General features: G+C 35.7%; 1 protein-coding gene across 1 annotated transcript; it reads right to left on the bottom strand.

Moving 5' to 3' along the window:
* Window positions 1–1,265: 1,265 nt before the first annotated feature.
* On the bottom strand, window positions 1,266–3,427 carry LOC150108360 (uncharacterized). The gene has a single exon (XM_090415761.1). The coding sequence runs from the start codon at window positions 3,093–3,095 to the stop codon at window positions 1,977–1,979; it is 1,119 nt and encodes a 372-aa protein (XP_090271887.1). The 5' UTR covers window positions 3,096–3,427; the 3' UTR covers window positions 1,266–1,976.
* Window positions 3,428–22,233: the final 18,806 nt, after the last annotated feature.

Genomic DNA, 22,233 nt, shown 5'->3' on the forward strand with positions numbered 1-22,233 from the left:
TTTTATTAGACGAAAATAAAGATCGTATTTATTAGGATTGAAGCTGAAGTTTTAAAACACAGCAGGATTCATTCATTAGTGCTATCACCGGTGTTATCTGCTACGTAGAGCACACGGATCGTTTGTATACACTAATTTACGTGACAAAACGAATCTAACGCGTATGATTAAAAAAAAAAAAAAGCTTTTCGCTTAACCAGTTGGGCAACGGCCAGCATCATTAAAGAAAAACATTTTTTTTTCCCTTCAGACACATCAGTGCAATTGCAAAAGCAGATTATTACAGCAGTGGGGTGGGATGGGATAGTAGGATAACAAGAACTTATTTATCAACTAATATTAAAAAACTAGCAATATATGGAATTGTCTTAAAATTGACGTTCTTTAAATTGTTTAAAATGCACATATGAAAATGTCCATTTTTCTAGTTCAAAAGACAATCTTTGCGATTTAAGTGAATTATTTTTCCAATCTCCAACGACTTCGATGCTTATTTCGACTGGGTGATATAAAAGAAAGTAAATAGAATACATTTTATTCTATTCTATAATAATTTATCTAATAAATAAAACATTTTGCATATTTTTCTTCTTAATTTCGGAATTGTATATACGAAACACCATTTTATCTTTTTTATAAGTTAAATACATATTTTATTGTAATAATTTCATAAATTACTAATTTAGCTTTATTTTAGTTATTTTCATTTACTTAATATTTACATTAATTAATTAACAGTTTTAAATTTTCGCACTATTTTAATTAGAATTTAATTAAGCATCAATTATATTTTAATCAATTAATATTTATATTTATATTTAATAATTATTTACAATTACATAAGGAAATCTTAAAGAAAAGTGAAATATTTTCATTTTGTATTTGTTATGCAAAAACATATAGTATATTGTAATTTTCCTTTTTTAATTTTAAGTAATGATTTTGTGTGTATGAAAAATAAAACGATGTGCAACACTTCTTAACCGAACCACGGATTCGAGACTAAGCCACGGTAAAACATTTTATCCAATGTTATCAGTTTAACAAGCGAATGCACATACCTCTTTTATCTTTTAGAGAATTTGTTAAAAGGAATCGTTTATAATAATAAGTTTTATTGCAAAATACAATAAACAGTAACGATTGTTCGAACTGTATTTACATAAGAAACTTGATATTGAAATGAACAAAAAACAAAATTTTCTTTTTAATTTATTCGTGGCAGTTTCCGAGGAGAAAGAAAATAAGCCGTAGTCATTTTTAATTTTAATATAATTGTATTTCGTTGCTTTCAAAACAGGTGTTGCAAATTAATAACTTGGTTGATTATTATAATTTCCACCAACTAATTGATAAAAAATAGATTTAATTACAATAACGTAATTATTTATTGCCATCGTAAATTGAACAGCTTTTTAAATAAAAACAAAAAAAAAAACAGAAGAAAATAAACATTGCCTGTCATTCATATGACTACTGCGAAAGCACAAAAAAAAGGTACTTACTGAACTCCAGAAAACTTTTATTTTAATCAGGTAAACACAGTTCCCATAAACAGATTACATTTATCTGCTAATAAAAACCAATTTGTAGACTGCTATCTTCTATTGCTCTAACCAAACAAGGACATCTGTCAGTCATTGCTAAGCTTACGCTTACAGGAAATGTTCAAGTCTCTTTTAGGTCCAATCAACACTTCACTTGCCACAGATAAAATGTTATTTGTGATCTGAGAAAACCAAGAAAGGTGGAGTTCAATAAGTACGAGTTATGATAGCGATGACATTAGATAATGCTATACATACACTTTCTGATTGCTTTATCACGTCATTGTTTTTAAGTTAGTAAAAGAAAGGAAAGACGGCGGTGTACTTTGTACGACCAAGTCTTAAATAAGATAAATGAAGACTTTCCTGTGTAATCAGTAGCGTCTTCAGTGATCTTTGAAATAACTTGAGTGGACGGAAGAGGTTCTCTCAGTAGCCCTTAGGTGTAGCTATGGTTACCTGAGGGACTGCGTTGCCCCTGTAATTAGAAGGATTTCCGGGAGCCATGTTGACCACCTTATCTCGTCGATGAACTTTCAGATGTTTCGCTAAATGATCTGACCTTGAAAATCTCTTTTCGCAAATCTCACAACGATACGGTTTGATGCCAGAATGGGAGCGTTTGTGTCGGGCGAGCTCGTCAGAACGAGAAAACCTCCATCCACATCCAGGCCACTGACAGGCAAATGGCTTTTCTCCGGTGTGACGCCTAAGATGAGCTTTCAGATGAGAACTCTTGGAATATACTTTATTGCATCCTTGATAGGTACAGCAGAAGACTTTTTCTTCGTCCTTGGAGGACTGCCGTCCGCCTCCCCTCCGAACAGTTACTGTGGGCATCGCACAGGGTACACTGTTGGACTTAAGAATTGGCGCAGGAGGCAAAAGAGAAACAGTCGCCATCGGATTTCTCCTGTTTAGAGAAGGAGCTGTCATAGGAGTATTAACAGGTAAGTTATAGCTTCTAGGGGGATATCCTAAATTATTCTTTATGGCATTAGGATTCAAATTAGAATTATTTTCTTCTTTGAAAGTAGCATTCAGAGCTTTTAGGTCCACTCCTAGAACAACTAAGTCCTGATCTACCGTGTTCATGGCAGTGCAATTAGTAGAAGTAGCCGATTGTGGAGCAGATGTCTCTGGGTTCCAATTTCCCGATGGTTCTTCTCTATTCCGAATAAAGTTAAAATCACTCGTGGGTCTCTGTAAACCAGAGTCCGGAAGGATAAAAGAGGGAGGAGAAGAAGAAGATGGAACTTCCCAGCTACTAGAATACTCAACACTTGAAGATCCTAACAGAGGATCCTGGGAACCAAATATTTGATCGTCTGAGCTTGAAAAAGCTGCTTTGACCGAAATGTCTCCCGGAATGGACGAAAGTAAACATTCTAAATAATCATCTACTTGAAGCGAGTCCGGACTCCAATCTTCCCAAAAGGGAAGACTTCCAATACTAATATCGCTATCGTCGTCCGAGGAGTTCAACTTCTGCAATGTCCAGCTTTCCCGTTCCAGACTGGAACACAGAGGCAGGAAATCTTCCATCATGGTGACGTGTATGGGAGGTTAAGGAACTACTGCAACTTTCTATATGACATCACTGAGGAAATAAAAAAACGTGCACATAAACTCACCTCATCCAAACCGCACGATCTTTTCACACGGGGAGCTATTACAAGTCGCCGTTTCATCTACAGTATTGTAACACGTGCGTGGTGAACGCTCTTGTTCCCAGTTAATTAGCGAATTCCGGTAAGCCATTTAGGCTTACAACCCCCCGTTTAACTTCCTGTGCTATTATAGAGTCCAAAAACAAGAGACCGGACACCAAAACTGACCGGCGTCCGTCGAAAACTGCTAGACACATTCGTCTACAGAGTTAGCATAAAGGGGGGAAAAAGCAAGCGCGCGCCTGGCACTAACCGACATGCTTTATATTGCCTAAGTTATCAAATTTCCTCCTGTTGACGCGAACGGACGTAAGCCAATCAGCTGCATGTCTAAAGTACGACTAATGCAATCATTTGTCGATAGTTGTGTAGTCTAATTTATATCAACGATACAAGCAGATAATTCATTGTCAGATTTTTGTCTTAAGGTAGCCTACAAGTCCGTTCTTAGATTGCATTTTAAAAAGATTCTGTTATGATAAGAATATTTACTCATGCAGATCCTTCTTGCATCATTAATAGTCAAGTTTTGAGAAGCCATAGCGGTATCCTTCTATAAGATTTGCTCAAAGCTCGACGAGTAATGATGCAAGAAGAATATGAAGAAGGATATAAGAACATTTTTTGATTATGTATATATACATTAGCTGAGAAAACAACCTTTTTTTTTGGCTGTTTCGTTTCATTGGTTGTTTCTTCCGGTTCTTTACATATATTAACAATTAACAACGTTTTGACTTTTTCATTTGCTATTCTGCTTTTATTTTTTTTTACATGATTTATTATATATCATGCATTATACTATGCATGGTCAGTTAATTTTTTTAATTTCGTTATTTATTTTTTATTTTGGTGTATTATTTATTTATTGATTTGTTTCATTATTTATTTTTTATTTTGGTGTATTATTTATTTATTGATTTGTTTCATTATTTATTTTCATTATTTGTTTATTTATTTATTTTTGTAATTCCTGATTTTTATTTTTATTCCAAAATATACGATTTACCTATCATCGTATGAAATGTTTATTGTTAAGAACTAACAATTCCTGTTGGATCACCATTGAATTTTCATGAACTTATTATGTTGGATACTGAAAAATTCATAGACATATCATGTTCAATGGCAATTAAACAATTGTTTTCTTAAAAATTGAAAAGCAAACAAAATTCTATTGGGAAATAGGAATTAATTCTGCTTAAAAAGTAATAAATATTTGAAAAACAATAATTTAGAATAAATAACAATAAAATGTGCGTTTCCCCATTTAGTATGCAAACTTAGTTTGTACTAAGAAAACAAAAGTGCTTGTCTTTTCATTGTTATGCGTTGCCTAGATATTACATTTTGACTCCGAGCCTTCAGAATTGCAAAATAATCCCGAAGCACTCTAATTTTGCCTTTGAGTGTTTTTTTTTTTATTTTTAATTCTTCAAAATCACAAAAATTAAAATGTAAAAATGAGGTGGTTTAGGTTCACTCTTTGTAGGATCTTCATAGCTCAGTCGGTAGTGACGTCATAATTTAGTCACTACCTTTGTTCTGATCACACCTGTCAACAAGGGCCATTTATATAAGCTTCTCAACTAGTAGGATATTTCCTACCAGTTGAGAAATTCAACTGGTAAGATATTTCCTACCAGTTCGGGTCTTTCCCGGCTGTAAAACAGGCAAAATAGCCAGAAAAGCCAGAAAATGCTTATTGGCAGTCATAATAGGATATAAGATTAACGGAATTAACCATTCTATCATTATCAAAATTAGGATTGGATTATAAAAAGGCAAGTTGTGGCCTAATGCATAAAAGAAGACAGAATAGGATGGGAACGTTGTGTCAGAATACCAAGGCATATCGTGGTAAAGGTGGAGCTAGCTCAGTATATGATATATTAGTCGCTACAGAAATTCGTTTAGTTCTTAGCAAGAAGATTGTGTAGAACTGGTGTGTGGGGGAGGATGTCCTTGTTCTATGTTTTTAATCAAGACGAAAGAGCAAATGTTTTTCTTCTAGTTTTTCCAGTGTGGATCTTAAAGGTTGTTGTGAATGACAGATAATCAGCTTTTTAAAGTAATATCGGAATAAAAATCCATCTTTTCCCGTCTAAGATACTCTCGAAAAACTCCACCAATCATAGAGGAGAGTTTAACAGTTCACTTTGCCAACCAAATGGCATCTAACGAAATATCGTGACAACATCAAGCGAGAATAGAGCAATTTGAAAGAGAGTTTCTTCGTAGTAGCCCGTAACTGCCGATAACACAAGATTAAGCAGCAGAAAGAGAAGAAAAGAATAGAATGAGGTGATAAGAGTCCGAAGTTGTAATTGCACCCATGTTGCACAGCTTCTTTATTCCATGTAGTGCTATTGACAAATATCAGTAAGATAGTTTTTCAGTCCTAAGTACAGTCACTGTCAAACCACTGCATGTGCATGCTACATTATTAAGAACTCCAAAAAGTTACGACGGTAAATCAAAAATCTTCGTTAACGTTTTTATTTGACATATTTTAGTATTATAAACATTTGAAATATTACAAACAAAAGAGGAATCCATAATGTGTTCTGTTGTTCCAGCAGATGGCGATGGTGAGCTGACTGTTTCGGCATTTTAAACATGGCGTCATTCCTATCTGTGTCCATCCAAAAGAATAATGATGTGCTGTGCGATTTTTGCAGTTTCAAAATATCCCATTAATTGATATTTATTGGTCGCTATAAAATGGAGGATATGTTTGTCGGAAAATAAACGGATGTTAATGATTTTTGCATGCCTACGGAATCCTTTACAGTATCATTCTCTAATAGCTGTACTATAACAAGGCAACAGCACGCTAGATGCCGATGTCTTCAAGGGCTACGGGTAACGCTATTATAACACAGTAATAATCTTCAAATGTGCAAAGATAATCATCACAATAAATTTGAAGATTATGTGGAAAGATAGTTTAATGATTCATCTTTCATTTCTATGTTCTACAATGATCTTAACACTATAATATGTCAGATGGCGATGATTTTTACTTCCGATGTGAGTCCATTGTCTATTGAAGTCTGAGGTGGATTGATAAAAAGCAAAAATATTTGGTGTCTAAAGCAGGTGAAAAGATTATAGAACAACTGCACTAAAATGTTTTATATAATGAGCAATTAATCGAGAGATTGACTTATGGTAAAAAATAATAAAAATATATTTGAAATCCTATGGACTTACTATAACAATAATAATATATTCCTTCCTGTTTTACGCTGATATGTAGACCAGCACCGTACTATGCAGACGTTTCAATCCTTATTTCCCATAGTGCTATGCCTGTACATTGCGTGTGTTCTTCTGGCCATTTTGCCTGTTTTGGGGGAATGAAAAACCTGAGTTTCCGTCTGAAAATATCCCCTTCCTTCTTATGAGACAGGCTAACTCACCTTTAGTCGAAAAAGACCAGATAAAGGTTCCTCACGTCTCGTCTACTGGAGGCCTGAGGTGGATTGATAAAAAGTAAAAATATTTGGTGTCTGGAACAGGTAATAGGATTAGAACAACTGCACTAAAATGTGTTATATATTGAGCAATTAATCGACAGATTGAATTATGGTAAAATAACGATAATCTTAGGCTGGAATTGAACACAGGTCTTTCCGCTCAAAGGGTTTCGTCTATACCAACTGAGACACGTGGGCTACGCACATACAGCCTCAATTAGCGCTGCAGTTTTTATTATTTTTTTATTTTTTAAATCTAAGGTCCTCAATTTAGTGTTATATTATAGTATTATATCTGTCAATTGTGTGTGTTATTTTCAGTCAATTGTCAGTCCAGTCGGTTAATTATGGAAAAAACAGGAATAACTAATTGATAGTGACCATCGCAAAGTTGCTTTATAAGGTAGGATATGAAGGACTGGATCTGCGCACAAGTTTGAGAAGTGCATTAAAAATTGCATGTCGGGACAATTATTAAGAAAAGAGTGGGTTTCATTGTTTTGGATTAATTCATCTGGTTTTGTGTAAGCAAGCTTGAACTCTGAGATTAATGCTGGCTAGTTCTTCCTTTCGAATTTTTTTTTCTTGAGAAATTGTTTTAAATTTACTAATCAGAAAGTAGCGTTGAATTGTCAAAGAAACTTAATACAAACTTCATCTCTATGCGACGCATTCTACATCCAATGTCTAGCACACGTACCATATACACAACGATAATTACTATTTGTCGCAAATTAAATTTCTTATTGGTATAAATAGGATTTGTTTAATTAAAACTATTTTTTTCTGCTGCATATATTATCATCTAGAATTGACTATGAAACAAACAACACGAATTTATTGGATTTTAAGACATCAGTTTCATTTGACATAAGATAAATAGATCCATGAAATTGAATCCCTTTTTGTCTAAAAGTGATTGAAAATATAGCAGAAGGTCTTCTAATATATTTTCAATCACGTTTACACTTCTACAAAATTCTACATTTCCCTAAATTGACATTCTTCCTTGAAACATGAGCATCTTCTCTGGGAAGTACCGGAAAAATCGTATCCAAAATCATGTTCTTCTTTCAGAACACAAATTTTGAATATCCATATCCTTTCTTTATAATTTATCATGAAAGCAAGCAAAAAAAAAAAAAAAAAAAAAACATATTCTGTAATTCCACACTCTTAGCTTCCCGCAACATGACGTCATTATTAACGCATAACACATCCTGCTAAAATATAAGATGCTTCATTTAATATATAGAGATGTCATGTGATTGTTCAGTGCATTGGCCGATAATCTCGAACGCAGTTTATAAACCAGACATACCTGTAGAATTACATATTCTAATAACTGATTATAATTAGCAAGCTTTTATTTATCAGAATTTAAATATCGTTTTGTATACTCTCCTCGTACAAAATGTTTGTTGTGAACAAGATAACCTTAAAAATACTTGTCCTGTTTACTCATTCTCATCCATAGCACTGCAACAAATTTCTAAATACACACCACTATAGAGAATGATTATAATATCGGGAATCGTGAAACGTATTCGAATCAATAACGATTAAACACGTTTCAGCACGGCATAATTATAAATTCAGTTCATTGAATGGAAGAAATAATAAAGCTGAAAGGATTCGAAAACGATAGTGAGTATACCGAAGAAGATGCTGAGAATTAAAAAGCTGCTTTTTAATATGTTAAGAACAGATACTGTCGTCACCGCGTTTGGAATTATGGCAACACTACGATCAAATTGTGTACAATATTTGAGTTGACTTTGATCATTAATAATTTATAGAAACATGAAAAAAATAAAGGTGTCAATGCAAAGTAACTTATATGTTTTCCAGATATTAAGAATTGTTTCTAAATGTTACCTATTATGCAAGCATAAAATGTATGTTATTTTTTATTAAAAATATTACACAAAAAAGGATATATAAGTCACGTGATAAATATTTCATATTTGTGGTATAAAATCGAGCATATTAGTACATGTTACTAAACATGTATACTCGATGCTACTTGTAGCTAATACAAGTGCAATATAACTTCATTACAGCGCTCCGAATATAGCGTGAACTATGAAATTAGTTTCCCAGCCATTCTTCTTCACTTTATTATGAAACCAAATCCTATTATAATGTCTATTATGTTGTTGTCGTCACACGTGACTGTCTGTGTGGTTTCGGAACCCTTTTAGCGGAACAAATAAACAAAAATTACTGCTCTAATTCGTTCATTTTTTTCTCTCTCTAGAATTGTTAGGTCCGCTTAGCCCATTAATTTTCTTAGAAGAAGACATGCACTTCAAAAGACAGTACGACCTCTTAAGTTCTTTTCGTTCTCCATTTTAGGGAGTTTTGCAAAACCTACGTGTATAATATTTTTTCTTCATTCTTTAATTTCTGTAGTTTTGTGACAGCACTTATAAAAACATCGCCTTTTCATATTTCTGAAATGAGATTCCCACGATATTCTGCGTAACGTTTTGAAAAACAAAACAAAAAATCCCACACATGTGCAGAACCATAAGAGTCCCTCAAAAATATCTTGTGCTATCTAAATTCCGAGGTGGAGAATCAAGCTCTTATTCTCTATTAACTTACCCACACCACCAGTGTCTTTCAAGATTTTAGCTTTTAGCATAACAAACTTTCCCAAAATGGACAGTAGTGAGTGGTCGCTCAGCACTCACAACTTGCAAGTTGATAACAACTCATCATCAACTCAACTCATGTTAGTCCTTTGGATTTCTATTGTTATTAACCCCACCTTTGTTGTTGTTTTTATAAACTTAATCTCTATTAATTAACGTTTATATATGAATCAATTTCAGATTGGTTTGTTGGCTGTTTTGTATTTATGATTGAAGCATCTAACGCTATGAGGTCAGTGTATTATATCTGCAAATTGCATTTGAATCCAGCCCACTCTAGGTCCCTCTGATCTCATTATTGGCAATGAAAATGTCTGTTACCATAAAGACGAGAAGAAATGATCTCCTCCAACTCAATGATCAAGCTGCAACATCGTGCAATTTTTCTCACACGAGCTTCAGTGGTTTCCTGGAGTAATGTTTTCAAATACTGTATTGCACTACATTATCAAGAATATAATTTGAAGTTATAATAATGTAAAGAACAATAAATTATGCACAGTATTTTACATCATATCTGTTTTATACATAATACATAAGTGTTTTATATCAATGATGTACAATATTTATGCCATCTCTAATGTACTGACACCTGGTATAATAATGGTTCATTATTCAGCTTTATACCGAAGTTATGAAGTATTATGAAAACGCAGGCAGAAATACGCCACATGTATAAATGTAACATTGCTTTAAAAGGTAAATCATGCTCATTTTCTTCACATTATAGAATTAACTCTTTCTACATGTAAATCTTTTCCCTTTTCACGAGATTCGTCAACTTTTCTGGGCAACACTAACTCACATATTTCTTTCATACTCACCAGCAGAAATGCATTGTCCTACCAAAAATAATAGGACACATGCACCGAATACTTTTTTATCGAATTCTGGTAGAAAGGAGCCATCTTCATCTTTGTTGTGTCCTAATTCTTCGTTTTATTTCATTCCACAGAAGTACTCCTTGTCAGAGAGGACTCTAGCTGGCCACTGCTTCAAAGTATGTGTTAAGAGTCACAGGTTTGTGACACGGTGATTCTAATAAAATTTCCATAATGTAGGATTAAGAACAACAATTGTCTATGCTATCAGCTAAGATTGAATAGTCATGATTCCATGCACCATGGCCAGTGGGTTTCATCCATACTCTATGAGAAACAACAAGCAGCTCTTGAACCGTGAAGCAATGGAAACCAATTCCATTGCTTCACGGTCAAGGTTCAGTGTGATTTTTCCATTTTAATCGACAACGTAATATTAGTTGTTATTAAAAAAAAAAGAACTTTGTAGATGCATCTCTTCCGTGAAATTTCATGGCACGAAGGTGTGTCAGTGTGTCGTGGAAACATTGATAGAATTGCTTATGGCTACTCTCATCTCCAAACACAGATCATCGAGGGGGGTCAATCGGTGAGATGAGCTAATCCCTATCGGGCAGTAGCGTCATCCACTACCCATCAATATTTTAGGTATATCTGGTATATTTTATTATATATCTTGGACTCAGTAGCCTTGGCAGACATTTTCTTTTCAGCACCTTTCGAAACCGCCAACTTGGAGCGACAGACTGCAATAATTCCTGAGGCAATTCTTGTTCGTCTGTAATGATATTTCGGCACAGCTCCACTATACATGTCATTGATTTCTGACTTTAATTTTCAATGTTGCTTCCTTTCTAAAATGACACTACTGTTGTCATACCTGTTACAAAAATATAATGTACAGAACTAGAGTTCTTCATATAATAATGTTTATCTACAAACTTTTCTAAATTTCCAGTAAAAAATTGGAAAACCAAAAAAGGTGACGCTAAATGTAGATGAATTTATTTTCTGCATTAACAGCTCACTTAATATATTCACGCGGATTTTTTAAAAAAGATTATCGAATAAGAAATAAAATAAGACTGTTCAAGTGTAGATCTTAGATTTAGGAAATCCAGATTATCACTAGGAATGCCCGTTTGGGTTCCGACATCACAAAAAAGTATTTCCAGTTGGCTGATCATTACCGACCCGAAGATATTCGATCATCAATGAGAAAACGTGTGTATGGCGGCGGGGGGGGTAAATAAAATCTGAAAACAGAAAGTATTTCCCAATTGGTGTTCGACAGGGACATTACGTGACCTAAGACCGACTAAATATTAATGCAAATGAATTAAAATCTATATTTTTCGTTTGAACTGGTAGGTACGTGAAGTTTAAAACTATTACTACTATACGTGATATTATATCACGTATCTCTTTTTATTTTTTTGTATTCTTCCCTTGATTTTGTATAATATACGTCGATTAAGTTCATTTAATTACGGATTAAAATTTTAATTGCTTCTATAATCAGCTTCTACCATTTTACTAACCTACGTTTTAATTTTTAAATAGATTTTCCAAAGTTGTTTCCTCTATTGCGTAACGCCTCGGTCAGTATCGACGCTGCTATTCAGAAGGAAAGACCTGGATTCTATGTAGGACGTGAAGGCCCATTGTCAGGAGATTTTGAATTAGAAGAACGCAAGCCAATTGCAGATAGGCAGAATGCAAATAGGATCAGAAATCATATCATAAGCAGTAAGCCTAGTTACTTTGGCTCTCACTGCTAACACGAATGAGATCATGTTGTGTTGAATTTTTTCTTGACAATTATTCATAAGACTATTACACTTGTTTATAAAATCTTTATAAAGTAGCTTTATTTTTATCCTCCTACATGTTTCGCCAATCTGTTTCTATTGGCATCCTCAGGGAATACAAATCAGTAAGCACAAAATGAAGGTTACAGACTAGGTTATAACCGATGGTTCTAAATCTAGTCTGTAACCTTCATTTTGTGCTTGGTGATTTGTATTCCCTGAGGATGCCAATAGAAACAGATTGGCGAAACATGTAGGAGGATAAAAATAAAGCTACTTGATAAAGATTTTATAAAAAAGTGTAATAGTCTTACGAATGAGATCCATTAAGAGATTCCTGAGATACATCAAGTAAATTTGATTGAACTTCATTTTTATTTATTTATTGAATCAACATCTCTTTAATTTACCACTTGCTTATTCTTAACTTAAGTCGTATCATTATTCAGTCATCAATATTTATCAGTGTAAACCCACCATTATACCAAGCATCATAAAATGGTCTATTTATTAATTCCATACGTGAAAAGATTAGGAACAAGTAATGGGTGCTGTTTTCTATAGGTTAATTTGAATCTGTAGAAAATGCACGAGGCTGGAACGGAATCCTGCATCTTTCTGTGAGAAACTGCTTGGAGTGAGGGTGTTTACGAAACGGGGAGGGGGTATTTGTTAAGTAGACTGCATTTTCTCCACAGTATCAATATTATTATAATTAGAGAATATTATTCTAAGATTGGACCAGCTTGAGATTTACTTCATATAACGTGTGGATAGAGCATGCTTGTTTGACCAATAGACACATCGAACGCTATATGAATTGATTAGCGATAGTTCTAATTCAATCCCTCAGTGATAAAATATTATTTACGTGATATTAGTCTGAGTGTTCTAGACAGCATATTATTGAGATGCACTGTATAAAGTTCAATTATTGATGACCCAGAATACTCTGATTTTTTTTAATGTGACTTCGATGAATGAAGGTTATAGACCTATAATACATTAGTATCGTGGGTGGGCTAAAGATTTTTTTTTATTTTAATTTATTTTGTGTTTTTTATTATTTTTACCTAGTCTGCAAACCCTGCTCAAACTTGGAATTTTTTCAAGTCACTTCAGGTCTCCAGTTAGCCAGGCAGCGATCTCACACCCGGCGATGAAATTCATCTCCCACCTAACGACAATCACACACATCTCTGTCCACCACAAAATTCGAACTCTCAGCCGGCTGGTCAGAGAGTGAGTACGTTAACCACTCGACCAACCACGCTGGAAATTACAAATTGCTAATTGATTGTGGCAATCTCGTCCATTGTCTCACATACGTCAAATGTATGAATACTAATACGGTATATGATCTTAATAATTTTGCAAATTATAAAAGGAAAAAAATCTGATTTTAATTATGCGAAGAACTACTCTGGAAATGTTTGTAATTTCCTTTTTTGAGGCTCTTATTAGCCATAATACGAAACATCATCAACGGATAACGAAATTAGAAGATTTTCTCTTTGGCATCATTCTCCCCTACGAGATATAGGCTAAGAATTGTTTTTTATCGCTAATTAGTATGGTAATGAACTATCACTTTTTTAAAGCTGATAACCGAAATCTCTTCTTTTCAACTTTCAATCTTATTGGCTTAAAGGGTGAAGCAGATGCTTTTCATATTCCCCGCTGTCTGATGAGTGAGAGGAAAAATATTAATAAGCCCGTTGCTCGCCCTGAGTGGGCCTGAGGATTAATCATTGAGGTTGCAGTTTAAAATAGCTTTTGGTCTGTTGTACTTGGTGTAATCTGTTGTGTCGTAATTTGCAGCTAATTGAATTAGATTATTAGGATGTACAGATGCTATTGAAAAGAACTTAGTTGCTATAGTCTGCATGAAGGTATATTTATATCTTAATATAGACTATACTATTCTGAGACATTTATTCTGCACACGTTGTAGTTTGAGGATATTAGTATTAGCAGTATGACTCCACGCAGGAGAAGCATAGATGAGTATAGGACGAATCATCAATTTATAAGTAACTTGATTCTGGTGCTCAATTTACTGTATCTATTAATTAAAGGATAGAGCTGGGCAATGATTTTTGATGTCTTTAAACATTGAGACTTGATATGGGAGCTGAAAGTCAATTTTCTGTCCAACAGTATGCCAAGATATTTGATCTCAGACTGCCAAGGGATTTCTGTGTTAAACAGGAGAATGTGTCCAATAGGAAGCATTGATATTGATCTTCTGGCGAACAGTACGGCTACGCTTTTCTGAGGATTTATTTTGAGTCGCCATTTGGTGAAATATTGTTCAATTATCAGTAGAATTTCCTGCAGTCGTTTGATTTCTAGGTGCGGTTTTAAAGATCTGGCTAATATCGCTGTATCATCAGCATATAAAGTTTTGATAGATGACAGTGGGCTGTGCGGAATATCACATATTGGTGCCAGTAGTGATCCTTGTGGGACACCGGCCAATATACGTTTTTGTTTGTATGGAGTGTGCCATTTAACTTAACTTGCATGTGCCTATCATAGAAGTATGATCTGATCATGTGAACCACTTCCAATGGTATTCCAGATGTTATCATCTTATATAGCAAGTCGTAGTGTCAGACTTTGTCGAATGCACTGGCTATGTCAAGGAAAACAGCCCCAGTACATTGACGCCAGTTAAATTCCGTGGTAGCATATTCTACCAATCTGTATACTTGTTGTGTGGTACTGTGAAATTGTCGGAATCCAAATTGCTCCTCAGGAAGAATGTATAATTTGTGCACTAGTTCTTGGAGTCTAGTGAGAATGACTTTCTCGGCAATTTTGCCTAGGTTGGAGATGAAGTTAATTGGTCTGTAGTTTTGAGGTGATCGCGGGTCTTTTCCAGGTTTATGGATTGGAATTACATCTGCTGGTTTCCAGTGGTAAGGAAAATATTTGTAGTATAAGATGGAGTTTATAATGTTAGTCAGATGCACAATAGCTGTGTAGGGTGGTAGTTTTATCACCCTGTTTGTGATTCCATCAGGTCTAGGAGCCTTTTTGTTTTTAAGCTTCTTGATTATGTCGTATAATTCTACAGGTGATGTGGGTGCAAATTGACTAGAGCATGTGACAGAAAGTTTGAGCGAAGATCTGACATGTCGATGAATCTTGTATATGTGATTGAAGTCGAGATGGTCATATGAGGGTTTGCATTGCTTTTCTAGAGATGTTAATATTGCCTCGGCTTTGTCTGCATCGGTATGGATAAGGCCAGTATCTGTTTGGAGAGGAGGAAGAGGTTTGTTTTTATTCTTGATGTTTTTGATAAGATTCCATATGGAGTGATTGTCAGGAGAGATAGAATTCAATTTTCATTCCCAAATTTGATTTCTATGCGCTGTGAGGGCATCTCTAACTGCGGAGTTGAATCTGTTCAAGATTCTTTTATCTTGAGGTGCTCGCGTGTTGTGCTATCTTTTTCTTGCTATGTTCTATTCTCTGATCAAGTTCATAATGTCTTCTGGCAAGTGCTTAGACCTGGGAGTAGTTCTGGAAATAGTTACTGCTGCAACGTCAGTGTTGATTTGTTTAGTTAGATCCTTTATAGCTGTTTCAATTTCCTCTGTGGATTTAATCAATGGTACAGCACCAGTATATTTTGGGAATACTTTGGATAGCTCATCCCAAGGTATATATGAGTGGGGGGGGGAGACAGGTTATCCTGGTTTCCCATCTTTAATAGAATGGGATTGTAGTCAGATGAAAGATCATTTAGAGTCACTACACTGTACTGGAGTCTTACATTCTGTAGGATCGTTATGTCTAGTACATCAGCCCGACCGTATGTGTTGTGATGAGTAGGCGCTGTGGCGCCTGCCACAACCACATTGTTGGATCCAGAGTAGTTAGCGAGAATGTGACCATTTTTATTTGTGGAACGGCTATTCCAGATAGGATGCTTGGCGTTTAAGTCGTCAGCCATGATGACAGGCTCCCTGTTGATCAGTACAGCGTTCAGATCTGAAAACAGTAATGTTTTTTTGCGGAGGATTACATGCTGCGAAAATCTTTAGTTTTCCCACCGTGCACGTGGGAATTTCTATGCCTATAATCTCAAGATTAATGGTGGATGGAATGTTTATAGAGTGATGACTGATGTAATTTTTAATGTAAATAGCAGTGCCGCCTCCTCTGCAGGATAATCTGTCAGTTCTGTGCAACTGGTATTCATTTATTTTGGGATTATCTGATGGTCGGAGGTGGGTTTCATTTATCAAGAGTATATCTGGCTGACGCCTTTGAGCGAACTACCAGAGCTCCAAGATTCTACCTCTTAATCAGTTCGCATTCCATGCTATGATCTTTAAAGAATCTGGTTTTATTTTATTTCTGTTCATGAGTGAGCGCTGAGATAACGAGTTGTGTGTCCTTCAGAAATCTATTTGTAGAACATGGTGAGGGTTTGGATCTGCTAAAATCCAACAGCATATTTGACAAGGAAGAGGTAATGATAGCTGTCAGATTTGGATGTGATGTTGGCTGTTCCAGGGATGTCTGTTTAGGGAGAGTTACATCTGCATATGTCCTGGACTGTTGTTTCTGAGTTGTTCTTTTAGGGGCCTCTGACTTCAGCAGATGGGCTTCTGACCCTGTATGGTGATCTTTAGGAGGCTGTGAAGTAGTCTCTGATGTAGGTGTGCTAAGAGAAGAAGAGTATGTTCCTTCTTCTGGTTTTCTATTGCTTGGATTGTGCGCGCATCCTCTGTAGTTGGCAGTGTGAGGACCGCTACAGTTGGCACATTTAGCTGGGGTGGATTTTGGCTTAGAGCATGTATTTGTTGAGTGGCTGACCCCACATTTTAAGCATTTAAATTCAACCTTGTACTTTTCTGGGTGTGACCAAACTTCTGACATCTGTGGCATTGCCCTGTTGAAGCCCTTTTCCTTAATGATTCTATAGTGATTATCAGTCCACAGATGGATGTAAGATCATATATGTGCTTGTAGGTTTGACTGATCTTCACTGATACCAGTGGCATTGGAGTCCTGTCTCTCCTGGTCATTCTGCTGGCCTTTACGGGTGGTAATTACTGGTGTAGATCTGCAGTGATTTCTTCTGTGGAAACATCTTCAGATACACCTCTAATCGCTACCGTAAGGTTTTTTCTGATCCTAGTAAAAACATGTGGTACTGAATACCTCTGGTATTCCATTCAGAGGTTAACCGTCGATAATCCATCACTGTCCTCGGTTGGATTTTAATACCGTTTGTGACATTTTTCGCTTGGCTGTATGAGATCTGTAAGTTGTACATCGTAATCCTTAGCGACATCCATTTATTCTTTTGACGCAGAATAATCGGAGCTATCTTTTCCCTTGAGGAGGTAGGAGAGTCCGGGACAGGGCCATCTTCTTCCATTTCATCCGCACTGGGTGGTTCAGAGGCTGCAGTTATGCGTTTTTTGCAAGCGCGAACCTCCTGATAATCGGTGTGGTCAGTAAGGGGATTATCCTCAGCACTTGTTGCTATTTCGCTAGCGCTGTCTTGAAGAAGTTCTAAGAGTTGAGAGTCATCTGTATCAACTTCTTTTATTTCATGAACTACAACCTTTCCTGGCTATTTTGTGTGAAGCAGATTGCCTAAGTGTTTAAATATTACCAGAAGCTATTTAAAATTAAGTTCTTCGTACGGTACATCCATGGTTAGACCCAAGCCTTGTTCTGTAGAGCAGGACATGACTTTCCCTTTCCACAATAATAAGTAGGCAGTTTCTAATGAAATAAATGAAGCAATGGAGATACTAATGGCAGTAGGCCTAGCGTATCGCCCTTGTTTTGAAATTTGTTGACTTACCTACTTAGCTGATTCTTTGGACCTCTTTGAAAAATAAACCGATTGATTATAGTAGTAAAACTATTTACTACTAGTAAATTTACTAGTCAAAATTCCTTGAATCACATTTTATATCAATATCAAGTATCAAAATCCCGAACGTCAGACATCATCGCTTTTTACTACCTTCATTCGCTCACATCTATTAAAAAGTTTCCGAAACTCTGCTCGAAATCACTTCTTTCTTAAGAAGAACTTAAGCAGAGTTTTGGAAACTTCACCTCCATTTAAAATAAGAAATGTATATAAGATAAATTTTGGTTTATTGCAAGTTATTTTTCTTTTTTTTTTAATCATGAAAAACATTTAAGTTTTGATTTTTCTTCTATACATTTAAATTTCATATTTCATGTTACTATTAACTCCCGAAAGATCCATTTATATTTTTCCGTCTTTTCATTGTTTATTATATTTCCTTCTATCAGCGGTAGTCAATGTTAAAATTTATATTGCGATAATTACTAATTAAGATAAAAATGCATCTAATTATACAATTATGGTGCGTATTTCCTAATCATTTTTTCTTATCATGCTGTCTGCCAGAAAACACAGTGCATTTAGATAAGTGAGACGAAACACGAATAAAAAGACAAAATCTATCTTGGAATAAATCTCTTCCTCGTGCCCTATGTAATACATCGAACGTATTATCACAATTTTTCAAGTGGCTTGCATTCAAAAAATATCTTCGCGATAGGATTGTTCTCATTGTCGCTCTATATTCGATAACATGCATGTAGAGCGCCCTCTAGCGGTACCAAGAAGTACCAGTTCACTGCTTGTCGAATTTTTACACTGATGTAATCTTATCTTTTAACAGCTGGTTTACGTTTGGTGCTGGTTTCAAAGCACCAAATGTCCATATCAAAGATCAACATTAGGTTTTGCCTATCACCCTTTCTTGCTTTTTTCTTCCCTGTTACTTTTAAATAGAAAATAAATTTAGTTATTTGCTATATTTTAGGAGATTATTTTTTATCAATAAATTAATGCACTTTTTTATTATTGTAAATTGGGTATGACTTTCTGGATCACTTCTTAGTTCGAAAATTCAAAAAACTTGCAATAATACTGAGCAGGGTGAGTGACAAATACTTAATAGAATACAGATCACAGATTCGGCAATTAGTAACATAACATAAGAGATTTTCAAAGAAACTATCTAATATTTCAAAGTTAGTTAGCCGTTCTCATTATGAAAGCAAGAGGATTTTTTCTTTTGACACACACACACACACACACACACACACACACACACACACACACACACACACACACACACACACACACACACACACACACACACACACACACACACACACACACACACACACACACACAATGCAAATGTGATTAACTACCTTATGATAGTATTGATCAGGTTTCTACCAAGTGAAGTTAACTGACCGTGCCAAGCTACTGAACTGGTTCAAGCGACAGCATCACGGCTCTTAATCAATAGACTGTGTATTATTCAAATCCCACTGAGGGGGCTGGATGTATGTGAATGTCTCAAATCATGTATATGGGAGATGAAGTGGATCGCCCAGTATAAACTTATTATAGAAGTCATGTGGTTCTATTTTTGGGCACCAGAGCAGGGTTTCTAAATAATGCGTCTCCTTTAGCACACGGATATTGAATGTATGTGAGTGTTTATAACAAACTTAATTTGCAGATAATAATATTTGTTTATATTATATATTTAATTACCAGATTTTTAACCTCCAGACTACCTCTTTAAGGAATTATACAAATTACACAAAATACAAATTCCTCTAATGTCTTTGGCGGAGCTCTTTCGGCTCTAACTAACATTTTGAAAACAGGTGAGCAACCAATATCAAGAGTTACTCGATCTCTGCACTGGCATGTAGTATTTTGTTTTTCCTTCAAGGAAAACTAGGGTTTTTAACTTCGTATATCAATAATCTATCGTAGAACTTACGCTCTTATACACAATACTATTAGTGTTAGAGTTTAGCCATATGAGACAGCTGCAGTTCTCTTCCCGCCTCTGTCTACAGAAACGCTGGATTCATTAATATCTTGGGTTCGCTATCGGTGAACATCTGCAGGATGAAGTCTAATTGTCCACTAATCGTCAATAAAGTTTTGGAAAGGTGTCAGAGAATTTCTTTATTTGCTTATTTACAAATGACATTTCATTATCACATATTAATGAGTTGCCATATATATAACCGACAGAGCTGATTTTAAATTTATTATTTAAATTACGTACACTTCTATATCCCTGTGGCACCATTTCTGCTTCCATAATTCTAGACTGGAAGATAGACCATTAGAGGTTTGATTCTAGTGGCCGAATATAGGAAGTTTTTCTAAGCCTTTTATCGTCGGTTTTCGAGTTAGCCGATCTTCTTCCCAAAAATGAGGTTTTAACCCCAAATTAAGAAAAAATCGAACGTAGCATTCCCATTATTTTGCTCAGCAATATAACTGTTAGGGTTCAGGATCACTAGATGTCTGCCGGATTCTCATCCCGATGCCTTCAAACTCATTGAAAACAATGGGCTCAGCTATCGTTGATGACTAATAGTAGAGATTGCTTGGAAAGAAGTCAACGGAGACCCTAGTGTGAGAAACAAAGAGCCATGGCGTCCTACGAATGTAATAAGGACTTGGAGTTGTGGGGCGGACTTCTCTTGACTTCACCGAATTACCATTTCATCTCACAGAAGGGATGAGATCAGGGCTCTGTGAATACAGTCGTGTGGTAGCGTTCATGTCCACAAAACCCGCAATTACGCAGCAGCCTTATGACACGGTGCATTGCCTTGCTGAAGGAGGCAATGGACAGTTCCGTAGAAACACCACTAAATAGGAAGCATTGCATTGTCCAGAATGTTCAGATTCCTCTCGGAGTTCAATGTTCGTGATATCACAAAAAAGGGGTTGGAGGACAGACCAGGAAAAACAGAGCCACCATCACACCGTCAACTCCGAATTTCATATTTGGGGTTACGCACTCTACAGACGTTTACCGGACATTCACTATACCCACACTTGTCCATCTGTTCAGTAAAGGATGCAGCGTGATTCGTCGCTTCATAACACCGATTTCGAAGCTTCCACGTCCCACTGCACGTGCTCGTTGCACCACTGAAGACGACGCTGCATGTTGGTGCGGGTAATGTTGGACTTGCACATTGTGGTCTATCATGGAAATGCATGTGGTGCACCTCGGTTCTGTTCAAATTCGTGTTCCAGTCGACCCGCAATTCTGCATTTAACATTTCGGTCGACGATTGGCGGTTTTTACATATCATCCTTCGTATCACCCTGTTCTGCTAGTGTAGTGGGTCGCCCACTGCGGGTATTACTTGCAGTTGACTCCCTACGCATCCAACTCGGTATGGTGTCATTGATTGTTCACCTGGAATTTCATCCGGACACTGTTGCACTGACTCTGGCTCATCATACTCCTCAAGTTTATTAATATTCAGTCGTCAATTAATATTAAGCCAGGTTGACTAAATAAAGTTGAATCAGTTGAACGAGATAAAATTAAAGGGAATTAGATTAGATTAGATGAGATTAATGAATCACGATTGAAGAAGAAATATTTGTTAAGTAAAATATAAGGAATTTTCCCCCAAATATTAATTTTCATTTTTATGTATTTTTATGAGTATTTTTACGCTTCGTACTCACAAAAAGTTGTAAACCTATAGTACATCACAACAGTGAGTGCGCTAAAGATTTTTGTCTATTTTTATTAATCTTTCATTTTTTATGTTTTTTTGTATAAATCAAAATTTCTTTTCTAAAAATAAAATAAAACTTTATCAAGCGATTTAAGCTTCCAGTAAGTAGGATGGTAGTTGCACACACCAGATATTGAAATTCATCTCTGATTTATTTTAAATGAAATTCATTTACAACTGGTCGGGAAGATCGACCGTGAGAACTGTGGATAAGATAGCGAATACGGATTAAACCCTGGGAGGGTAATGGATGGTAATGCTGTAGACAATGAAGTCCTAACTGAGGCTCGGCTATCGGCTATTGCTGTTATCCTCTTGCCATGATCAGAGCTTTAATTTAATAGCTCAATAACACCTCATCCCTACACTGTCCTCTACAGATACAGATAACGGGGAAGATGAAAAGCATTCTTGCTTCGCCCATTTAAGCCAGTCCTTATAAGGAACTGTGGATAATGATTGGATTGACCATTTCTGTTTAGCATTGTTTTTGATTCCGCTAGTGACTTTTGATGTGATCCAGCGTGTAATTTTAGGCTGTACCTGATTGAATTTCATGCAAGGTTTTTCGGAGAACTCACATTGCACTGGGGCTAACACAGTTTGAAACCTACTGTCTCCCCCTCTGCATGAAAA

Source organism: Typopeltis vanoorti, chromosome 3 (genome assembly GCF_054136105.1).
Source record: "Typopeltis vanoorti isolate ZY-2024b chromosome 3, IOZ_Tvanoo_1.0, whole genome shotgun sequence".
In the NCBI taxonomy this organism is placed as follows: domain Eukaryota; kingdom Metazoa; phylum Arthropoda; class Arachnida; order Uropygi; family Thelyphonidae; genus Typopeltis; species Typopeltis vanoorti.